Here is a 12,292-nt window from a genome sequence, read left to right on the forward strand (position 1 = left end):
GGGTGGAGCTGGGGATAGGTTGTAACGCAGGTTCTGTAAAAATTTGAATCTCTGCAATCAGAGACTTGAACAAATCAGTTGATTCACCTCACAAATCCTCACAGTCCTTATTCTACATAAAAAATAGAGTCCTTTTGCAGACAAAGCTGAAGTTAGAGGAAAAACTCCATTTGAGCTAAGAAGAATAATAACAGTATAATATCTTTTACTTCATTTATTTTTTGTTTAACAATGCCTGATTTGTAGTAAAATTATGTCAATTGTGTGTCTGTGTAGATATGTTTAAAGCATGTTGTTGGTGCTAATGTTGTAGCTGATAGCTGTAAGATATACAGCTGATAGCTGTAAGAAAATTCATAGCTACAAGACTCTGGGTCATTTGTACCATCAAAACACTTGGTTACTTGTAACATCAGTGAAATGTTACTATAACTCCATGCAAATTTAACTGTAGGCCTGTTTATGTTTTAATTTCAGTATGAAAAAAGAAACCTCAAAGCCAAAGTACATCGGGTTCAGTGTTTGACCTGGGGTTTGTTCTTTGTACGTGGATTACTCATTTATCTCAATTTGGCAATTGATGATTTGACCTAATTTATAGTTTCGTTCTTCAAAATTTATCTGAGAATTGTTATTATAAGGTGGCAGGATGGTTCAGAGGTCACTAGTTTAAGTCCCGGCTGGGCCGGTTGACATTTCTGTGTAGAGTTTGCATGTTCTCCTCGTGTTTGTGTGGGTTCCCTCTGGGTGCTCTGGTTTCCCCCACAGTACAAAGACATGCAGTATACAGATTACAAAATTGGTTGTGGGGTATAAGTGTGTGTGTAAATGCGACAGTATATGGGTGTTTTTCAGTACTGAATTGCAGCCGGAAGGGTATCCACTGCAAAATCATATGCTGGAATAGTTGGCAGTTCATTACGCTGTAGTGACCCCTGATAAACAAGGGACTAAGCAGGAGGAAAAGGAACTTGTTGTAACAGCATAGTAACAGGTCTGGTAGCGCAAAAGCTCAAACCAGCTGGGGAGCAGGCTTATTTCATCAATACAAGATTAGGTTGTGTAATCTCAAACATGGTTTTGCAATGTTGCCGTGGTCATGCCAACTTCCTATCCCGTAAACAGAAACACTAGTCGTGTGTTATCTCATTGTTCCACTTCTCTGGAACTGACAGTATGACAAATGAGCGGTGCTGCAGGTCCGAAAGCATTTGCAATTAGTTGGAAAAAATGAGAAACTGCTACTATGATGTGCACAAATGACTAATTGTTTTGAGAAATGCATTACCTGTTGTGTAAATGTAAATAGTGTTGTGAGAAATGCACCAAAGCGACTGAGAAAAACTGTAAAATTGCAAAAGAGGACTATCTTGTTCATAAACAATGGTGTCAGGACTTTTCATCTTGGTGACACTGACACTTTCATTGACAAATACTTGCTTTTGAGGAAAGAGCTACCCATTTTCAGCAAGTGACATGCTTTTGCAGGTTATCAACTAGGTTTTGCAGTTTGTATTAATTGTTTTAACAAATGCATTAACTGTTGTGCAAATGTAAATAGTGTTGTGAGAAATTCACCAAGCGACTGAGAAAAAACTGTAAAATTATGATGTTGTGTGCCTGCTGGGCAATAACTAAATGCACTACAGAATGTTACGGTTACACACATCCACAAATTACATGTAAATGCATTAGCTTTTTACAGCGTAATACCAGTCAGTGGTGTATGTAACTAATTACAAATACTCAAATTACTGTAATTAATAACTTTCTCAGGAATTGTAATTTACTGAGTAGTTTTAAAAATGTGTACTTTTACTCTCACTTGACTACATTTTTAGTGTAGTATCTGTACTTTTACTCCACTACTTTCCTTCATTCTGCAGTCACTACTTTATTTTTTCTTGTCTATGGGGATTAGAAAAATCAGTTATTTAATAACTGTCCAATCAAATCACACAGAGAAAGTAAATCACCTCAAAATGAACTTCCTCAAGACACGGCAATTTATAAATGTAGCAAACTGTTTGGAAGCAATAAAAGTATCCAAGAAAATGTCCAAAATTTTTAAATTGACCCAGAGACTGTTTAGATGCAAGTCACTGATGAGAAAATGACAGATGTTTACTGTATGGGGACCGAAATGGCCTTAAACACCCAGCAAGCACAAGATATCAACATGATGTCAGATTGAAGTTGTACCCCAATGTCGTGGGGATGTTGCATTTTGTTTGGTATATACTATGATCTTCTATGTAAAGCTGCTTTGACACAATTTACATTGTAAAAGCGCTATACAAATAAAGGTGAATTAAACTGATATAAAAATCGGGTTGACGTCAGAACTCAATGTCAGACCAACGTCAATGTCCAACCAAAAACCAACCAAATATCAACGTCTAATGATGTCACAGCTTGAAGTTGTGTGAACGTTACCTCTCTGACGTCTATCAGATGTTGGATTTTGGTTGCCATACCTGATGAACAAATATAAGTATTTGGCGTCAATATGATGTTGGTTTAAGATGTTGGCTCGACGTTGGATTTTGGTCACTTTCTAACACAACCTAAAATCAACCAAATATCAACGTCATTTAACGTTGATATTAGACATCAAAATAATGTTATCCTTAGACGCTGGCTAGACATTGAGTTTTGGCCACTTGACATCACAACCTAAATCTAACCTAATATTAACGTCCTATGACGTTGTGTTACGTTTACACAGATCCACAAATTACATGTAAACACATCAGCTTTTCACAACGTAATACTCGCTACTCATGAGTACTTTTAAAAGGGATACTTTTTACTCATACTTTGAGTAATATTTACAACAGATACTTAAAAAAATGAACAATTAAGTTAGCCAGAGATCAGTTATCAAGATTAAAACATCCGGGATCTGCCAAATTGTTTGAGATTGTTTAAGTGAGGTACCAAGAATAGACCCCTATTCTCTGTGGACTGATGAAGCTGTACACTCAAATAGTGCTCCAATTGTTGAAACTGATGCAGTTTGCACATTTTATTTGGATTTGTAACATGAAGCCACACACCAATTACACTGGAATTACACTAAAAACTCATTTTTGAATAAAAAAAACTGTTAAATCCATTATTGTCATAATTCTCATAATAATGTTATAAAGTATAATGTTACATCTCACCCCAGGGTGTTTTGCAACTAACCCTGACTATGGAGTGATTTGTAACATTTCACTTCTCCTGTTTGAAACATAGTAATTTTGCTATTTAATAGCAGATACTTGTAACTACTGTAGTTTGAATCACATTTTGAACACTGGATTACAGGATCTCTAAGACATCGAGAGAAATGTACAAAAAAATGTTACAAAAACTCCCCAGTCTTGGACTATTAGGTTTTTTGCCTGTGTGCAATTTGTAAATCTAATCGTCTTAATTACAATACGATGATATTGGGACATCTGTTTCTGGTCAAATGGTGTCAGGATAAACAAAATACATTATTGCATTCCAGACGTTGTAAAGAAGTATTTATATGCAACTTGTCAAAAGTTTTAAATAATTTGAACATTATTAATTGAAATACATTTTTTTAGTTTGTATTGACATCTCTTATGATCACTGGAGCTGGATCAATTTAATAAAAATACAGTAAACATAAATACAATTTTATTAAATTGAAAAATAACTGGAGTAATGTCTGTGTCTGGTACAATCCCAGTTTTACCTCCTTAATGTAACCCTTATTACTTACTGTTTCTACACCAGTCTCTTCAACGTATCATAATGAACATGGGTTACCTGGGTGATAATTTGTTTCTTTTTCCTTTAATCTGGAGCATCGACAATAGTATTCACAAACATCATTACAACAGCATTGCAACCCTGAACTTTTTCTTTCCCTTCCCTTTTTTCCTTTTTTTCTTGCTTTCCGGTGCGCCCTCTTAAAGGGAAATAACATTCTCAACTAACACATATTAAACCTTGCACCAGACTTATTGCAAGTAAAAATAAAATCTTTTTAAGAATATTTAGTAACATTTTTTACATTTAAGTATTAATCAACAAAATATAATTTAAAATAATGAATATAATATATAAGGGTGGTGGCGCAGTAGGTAGTGCTGTCGCCTCACAGCAAGAAGGTTGCTGGTTTGAGGCTGGTTGCTGGCATTTCTGTGTGGAGTTTGCATGTTCTCGCGTGAGTTTTCTCTGAGTGCTCCGGTGTCCCCCACAGTCCAAAGACATGTATAAGTGAATGGGGTAAGCTAAAATTGTCCGTAGTGTACAAGTGTGAATTAGGACATCTGCTGCGTAACACGTGTGCTGGATAGGTTGGCAGTTCATTCCGCTGTGGCGACCCCAGATTAATAAAGGGATTAAGCAGAAAATAAAAAAAATGAATTCACCTATACTGCATGTCTTTGGACTGTGGGGAAAACCAGAGCACTTAGAGGAAACTCTCGCAAACACAGGGAGAACATGCAGAAATGGCAACTGCCCAGCGTTCTTCTTGCTGTGAGGCTACAGCACTAACCACTGAGCCACCACAGTTATTCATTCATTCATTTTCTTTTTGGCATAATTTCTTTATTAATTTGGGGGCGCCACAGTGGAATTAACTGCCAACTTATGCAGCATATGTTTTACACAGTGGATGCCCTTGTAGCTGAAACCCATCATAGGGAAATATTCATACACACTCATACACTACTGACAATTTAGTTTTACCTTATTCACCTATAGCGCATGTCTTTGGAGTTTGGACTTGTGGGGGAACTGTAGCACCCAGAGGAAACCCACGCAAACATGGGGAGAACATGCAAACTCCACACAGAAACGCCAACTGACCCAGCTCGAACCAGGGACCTTCTTGCTGTGAGGCGATTGTGCTACTCACAATTTTATTATTATGGAAAATAATTATTCAAACTGTAATAATATAATATTGTATCACAGTATGTGCCAAGACAACAGATGGAGCTCTCATTTAAATAGTGACTGTGGGCCAATCTGTCTGTTCTATCTACGGTTACTTCATGTGTGGTCACTCATTTTTGCATGGCTAGCAAATGGCGATTGTGAAGTATTGACAGTTCACAAGCTTGTTTCTGTTTTATTATCTCACTCAACACTTGTTCTGCCTCAGAGTTTATCTGGTACTTTCAATTCTTTAGAACTGACACAATGACAAATGAGTGCTGCTGTGGGTCAAAGTTGAAATTGTTTTATCATTTTAGAAGGCATCTAAAAAGCATAATGCTGCATGACACGAGTGTATAATGGTCACGCACATCTGTCAAGCAATCTAAATATGATACTCATCTTGTGTGCATGTGTGACTCCCCTCTCTACACACATGACATTGAACAGTTGTTGTCAGCTGCACCTGGTTATGGATGTACACAGTGCTTCATTTTAATCAAAAGAGATTTCTGTTTAAAAACTTACTGAAACCTGGAATATAATACACAAATATTGTTTTTCTGTTGTTTTAGGAGAGGACTGAGCTTAATCTTTGATAGTTTAATACACCGTTCCCTAATTCTAAAGTTTTATTTTTTATTATTGTGTTTAGTTTGTACTTTAGCAACATCACAAGATGTAAATTGTACAACACTTGCAGCTCTTAAGTTCTGTAGCTGATTGTGACAAAACAATTTGCCTGTTCAAATAAAACAGAAAAAGAAAGTACTGGAGATTTGTTGCTTATTCCTGTTTTACCTTACCCCCAGACTTAAACATAAGTATTATTTTAACACTGCAAATAAATTACAATCAAAATAAAAAGTAGTCTTCATCTGTTTGGTGATAAATGTTAAATAAAGAAAACAATTGTTGTCAAATTCTGCTTGATCAACTGTATTACAAAATTGTTCTGCATTTTTATTTTGTGAATTTATTTCTACAGATTATAGGCTTAGGTATTGAAAAATAAGTATACTCTGATTAGATTTACAAAAATATGGTACAGTGAAAATAAATAAAAAGAAACTAAGTCTACATCTCTGGAATGGAATATTAGCTCTATGAATATGAACCGAACCCAAAAAGTTATGTTTATTCTTGGTAACTTTCATGTCTCTTATAAATGCTGAACAATATCTTTAACACTTTCTGCAACAGAAATGCAACATAATAAGACCTTTACGATTCATTAAGTGAAGTTTTACAAACTAATTTTGAGAGTAGCACATTAGAGGGTTGATTGTGGCTGGCCTCTCATCCATAATCAGCAGTAATCCAATCAGATTGATTCAAGCTTATACAATGAAGAGACCACCCCCCACCTCCCTCCATCCTATCTCCTCCTTTTACTCCCTTTACCAGGGGGAGCTCTCCATACCTACCTGATCTCGGACACCCTTTTATGCCTATTGATCAGGCAGGAGCCCTGGGCTCAATTAACTCCAAGCTCAGAGTTCTCTACCATGCCAAACCTGCTAATAGTGTCAAGCATATCTAAGTGTGAACTGTGATGCATTAAATCAGAGAATTGAGGCATCCTTGTTTGTTGTGACTTTTGTTGTTACTTTTTCCTGACTTCATTGATTTCTGTGTTTGGGATATGCTTTTGGATATTTTTATTATTTTGTGTTTGTCCATTCTGCCTAGTTCTTATTAATCATTGCAGCCTACTTAATTATTTTTGACTAGGAGTGGGAATCTCTAGGTACCTCCCCTTTTAATTTGATGATGATTCAGAGGGCAGTGATAAAACAATGTTTTAATACAAATTAACTTTTTTCTCATTGTCTGACTATTAATGCTATGTATCTGTAATGAGCCATAATGACTTTAATTTCAAGATCTTCAATTAATAAAACAAATGAAGGTCATTTGGCAGGTTATAAGTTATAAAGAGCCAAGAGTAAATTAAACATGTGCCTGTAGCAGTCTACTTAAAGCAAATTAACAAGCATATTGACAAAATAATAGTTTTCCAGCCAACATGATCATGTTGTGTATATAATGAGCAATATAATCCTTAAAACAAAAACAAACAAACAAACAATAAAACCTGTTGTACCAAAATCACTAGATTGGGGGTACCTCATGATTTATTGTGGATTTTATTCCATCCTTTTATAATCCCTTTGGATGTATTTTTGTATAACCTTTTGTATGGCACTTTGCGTGTTTTTAAACATGCTGACTAGTGAGCATAAGAAGCTTAGTTCTTTCAAAAACTATTTAAGATTTTAATTATACAATTTTATTGTCTTAATTATTCCTGTATGATTGTTGCTTTGTTTTCTGAGTCACTGAATTGCTAATATTTATTTCCGAATGTCTGAAATGTAATATTGTGGTACACAGTGAATATCAAAATGAATATTCCAAACCATTGCAGCATAGGTGTGTAGAGAATAGCAAAAATGAAATGGGGTAAATAATTTTAGTCACCGCATGACCAAACGTTTTCTATTTGCTTTTAACCCATGGTGAAAGTGAAATGTACTTCTTGTTGATTGTAGTTGTAATAAATCAAATATATAATTGCAACTCTACCCTTACATGTGTTACAAGTCTTAGTCACATGTATTTTTATAGATTACTATATTTGATGATAACTGTCAAATTCTGACACTGATATCAACATTTTGAGGTGAAAATTAAGTTTACTCTACCGTCAGCTGTTGTCTGTAATTAAATTTTTTTAACCAATGAGTAGTTTACAGAGGCAAAAATTTGATTTTTTTAAATAAAAACAGGGATAAAGTATATATAGAACCAGCTTGTGATCTGTATACAAACCAGACTAGATGGAAAGCCTTGTAAATTGTTCATGACTCTACTGACCCTCTTTTTTATGAATTTGAAATGCTTTTCTTTGTAAATGATACAGACCATAGTGACAGCAAATATTTTTAAAGAAACCTTTTAAACCGTCTGCCATTACTCTATTCAATGATGACCATATACTGTAGTAGTTAAAATGTTATATTGTGACATTCATTGGTATATTATTTCAATGTTATATGCATCTAATTTTGTGATGTTAAGTGCATTTGTGAGGCCAACAAGGAATTTCCACATGTGCGGACAAAAAACATATCTAATATAATGTGATACTTATAAAAAAAAAACCCGTATCAATAAACCACATGAGTTTCATGTGTCACAGTGAATCACGTAAAAATATGGTGAAGCACGGTTAAGTCAAGGTAAAGCATTTTTGTGTCACTAATTTCACATGTGATTTTAGTATGTGACTACATGTGTTAGGGGAAATATTGTTTTACATTTATTCTAGTATGAATGAAGCTGTTGGAATGCCTTGGAATTTTAGCCCCTAAGACAGATGACCACAAAGCTGAATGTAACGCTGGTGTATTTTATTTCATGTTTACAATTCCTGAGGTTAATGTTTAATTTCTGGGATTCAAGGTACTTTCCAGAGTCATTTTAGTCATTGTGAAAAAAGAAAATATTTTACACATTAATCAAATTACTTACATGCTTATTTTGTTACCTTATAAATGTAATTGCTGGATATATACTTAAAGCCAACTAGTGTACACCAGTGAAACTGATGAAAGTAAAGCACCTCAGAGTCAGAATGTTTTTATTTCTGATGTGTGTATTTTTGTTTTCTACAAATCATTCTGGACTTGGAACTTTTATGCCTTTGGTAAAATGTATTGGTTTGGTAAAATTTGAACAAGACAATGATGTATTATTGATTAGATTTTTTTTTATGTTTATGTTAGCATGAAACTCACTTATTGTAATTTTGTAATTTCAGATCCTTCCAGTTAGAAGATGCATACTCAACTGTTTCAAGAGGAAACCTTCGAAGAGAAATTGAATCTACTGTAACTGTCAGGAAATATGCAGCTGTCTGCAAGAAACCACCGCATTTTTGCAGAAGAAAACTCTTTATTTTTTCTACCATTGGTAGAAGTAATGAAAATTTCCCATATGTCTAAAATCAAGTTCCTCATCTTATGTGTTGAAAAGTCATAGAATTTATGAAGTCTGGTGATTAAATGTTTGGCTGGTCTTTCTAATGGACTAAAAAACAGCTGTCTAGTTGAGAGGGGTCTGGCTGCAGACTCAGTGCAGTGCAATCTGAGCTGCATTTAATGCTTTTTAATCCGCTCACCTAACCCCACCCCTAACCCTACCCGTCACAGTGACGTCACTCACTCCATTGAGTGCATTGTGTCTGACATTGCATCGCTGAGTGATGCAGTCTTAGCTTGCATCATTAAGGCTGCATCCAGATACTATTGGTCTAGTTTATTTGAATATGTTTAAGTTTGGATTTTTCTTATTTATTGCTGCTGTGGTCACTTTGAATTTGGAGCTGTGTTTCAGTGCTTGTGCTCGTGCAGAATATGAGATAAATGGAGAATGCTGCCCCATGTGTGCACCAGGTACAGTATATATTCTTAAATATTAGCTTCTGCCTGAATCAGTAACAAAGTTAAAAGAATTCCACTTAAAAGCAAACACAATTTAGTGTAATTAACTCAATAAACTTTACAGTGTATTTTAAAAAGTCATCATTTATGCTTTGTAACCAAGACATCCTAATAAGAACCCCAAAAAAAGACAGTAGGGGTGTAATGGTATATGTATTAGTTCTGTTCATGGATATAGTCAGTAAAGATAAGCAGTCACTAGAGCTAGACAAACCTCAGAAGTGCAACAACGAAGGAGTCTTTCACAAAGTATGTACTTGACTCAGGAGTGGTTCTGCCATGTTGCAGTTGTAATGCCAACTTTTACCATAAAGAGAATCTCAACACTTGTCCCACCTCTGAGTTCTTCTGATTTGTCCACTGCTCTGGAACTCACAGGCTGACAAATGAACGCTGCTGGGGTAAAAGCTGAAATAATTTTACTTGTTCAGTGCTGAAAAAGACACAAGTGTTTAAGTCACACACGTCCATCAAACAATGAGAATATACGATACTGTCTCATCCTGTGTGCATGTGAGTCAGTCTGCGAGTAAGTGAGTTCCTTCTCTGTGCTCACATAATGTTGAACAGTTGTCTGCTGCACCTGCTGTTACCTATGGACACAGCGCTAGCATTTCCATTAAAAGATATTTCAGTTTTGAAGCTTACTGAATTTAATACACAATTAGCAGAATTAATACTAAAATACTAAATTAACAGAAAAAGCAAGCACTGGAGATTTGCTGCTATTCCTGTTGTATCGTTCGAACTGTGATGGCCAAAACTAAGGTGCATATCAAACCATGACCTTTGTGTGCCATTACACCTTTAATAGACAGTAATCACATAGTAAGCATCAAGTAAGCTCATATGCTTATTTAATTATAATTGTTACAAACCTATGATGTATGACTAAGAGTTGTTTTCATGTGTTACCCTTTTATGACGTGTCTTTTCAAAAATGTTTATGTTTGCAGGAAACCGTGTTTACTGGCGTTGTACTATTGATACTGTCACTACTTGTGTTCCATGTCCTCCATTAACATACACTGACGAACCCAATGGTTTATACACGTGCTTTCGTTGCACGCCTTGTGGCGCAGGTGAGAATGTTCTCCAAAACAAACTCTGCAAGTAAAAAAAATCTAGTATGTCACTTTTATTTATGTAATTTATATAAATCAAATATATATATTTTTACAGCCAGTGGTCTGAGAGTAAAGAAGACCTGCACACGATCTTCAAATACTGTCTGTGAGCCACTAGCAGGATTCTACTGTATTCACCAAAAAAAGGATGGCTGTAGTTTTGCACTAAAACACTCTAGATGTCAACCTGGACAATATATCAAACAAGCAGGTCTGTACCTGTAATTACTTACAGTAGTCAATCAGTTAAACATGAAATAGCTTTAGTAAAAATGTCAAATCAAGTTAGACTAAGCTTCATTATATGATAGCTCTTGCAGTACATACAAAAGATAATAATAGTAAGTTCACATCAGAGACACTGCATGTATACCTAATTCACAGTATGAGTATAGTGCAGTATATTTGCATTGGCAGTAATAGTATAAATATAATAATATAACAGTCTTTTAATGTTATAGTAAAATGTAGATAAATGTAGTAACAGACACAGTGTAATGGACAGCACAGGCTGATGTACTATAGTCATGTAAAGTAGTGTGCAAGTAATGCAGGTAATAATGCTTTAGTATTGTACACAAATTTTAACATATTTAGTGGAAAGCAATCGAGTTAAAAATTTTAGCAACAGAAAATGAGTGTGTTATGAATGCATTCTGAGTGCAGAGATGAAGGGCTCTATTTTGACGGTCCATGCGTGTCAGGACACTTTTTTGCTAATTTAAGGACGGGAAATTTGCCTTGCGCAGCGGCGCATGGTCTAAGAGGGTTGAGTTTCTTTTCTTAATGAGTTATAGGTGTGTTTTGAGAATAAACCAATTAGAGTCTCATCTTCCATTCCCTTTAAGACCCAGCTGCGTCGCGCCAAGAGCGCATTCGCTATTTACAGGACGCAAAGTAAGTCTAAGTGGAAAAAATGAGCATTTCACAAGCAAACAGTTAACAGTTAAAAGTTTTTAACAGAAAACTGTTAAACAGATCATCTACTGCGTGAGAGATAATGAAACTACTTTCACATTCGCTCTTGGATAGGGAAACCTTTACGCACAGACATCAATTAGTCTATAAATAAATACTTTTGTTTGTCAAGCGCAAATATTCGTTTCAAAACTATTTCTAAATTCAGTTCTAATTTCCAGCAAACGAATAAATGAATAACAATAGCAAAATGTGCTTAAAAACCTGAGTTATATCCTAAAACACATGCTGTGCCCCATATGGTCTTGTAGGAGTCCATTAGTCCAATGACGAAACTAACAGCATGGTCGAAGGTTTAATGCATGTAAGCCTTTTCTAGTGCTTATGAAAAGAATTTATTTTTATTAGTTTTTTAGCTCCGAATTCAATCGGACTCCAATTTAAATGATCCTAAAATTTAGATTGTATTTCTAATTGTAAGAACGGATCACATTCATTATCTATGATCTAATTTAGAGTTTTGATATTTTCTGAGGTCCGATATTCTAATTGTACGTTCATTAGGGACCAACATCGCTCAGAGTTCCATGCCCCGGGTTTGCGCATCTTCTCACGGACAATATGTCGACACTCTGAAAATAGTCAGAGGATGCAGGATTAACTATATTTGAAAAAGCTGGTCGCATTAAAGCTTACCTAGTCTTAAAAAAACAGATCCTTAGCCAAGCCCATACAACTTGCTACTTCCAGTGGTTAAATGATTAAAAGGTCTACATGTTATCGGCACGCTATGGCTAACAATAATCAACTGCGCCTATTAATCAATTC

General features: G+C 35.2%; 1 protein-coding gene across 4 annotated transcripts in view; it reads left to right on the forward strand.

Moving 5' to 3' along the window:
• The window catches only part of LOC798191 (tumor necrosis factor receptor superfamily member 14-like), a 42,355-nt gene that overhangs the window by 2,937 nt on the left and 27,126 nt on the right, over positions 1 to 12,292 (forward strand). For all 4 annotated transcript variants that reach the window (XM_021478552.3, XM_073910350.1, XM_073910349.1 and 1 more), the window contains exons 2-4: positions 8,738 to 9,371; positions 10,376 to 10,501; positions 10,602 to 10,757. In XM_021478552.3, the coding sequence (XP_021334227.3) occupies positions 9,245 to 9,371; positions 10,376 to 10,501; positions 10,602 to 10,757 (409 nt within the window). In that variant the 5' untranslated portion in view covers positions 8,738 to 9,244. The remainder of the gene's footprint in view (positions 1 to 8,737; positions 9,372 to 10,375; positions 10,502 to 10,601; positions 10,758 to 12,292) is intronic.

Source organism: Danio rerio, chromosome 8, assembly GCF_049306965.1.
Source record: "Danio rerio strain Tuebingen ecotype United States chromosome 8, GRCz12tu, whole genome shotgun sequence".
Lineage (NCBI taxonomy): Eukaryota > Metazoa > Chordata > Actinopteri > Cypriniformes > Danionidae > Danio > Danio rerio.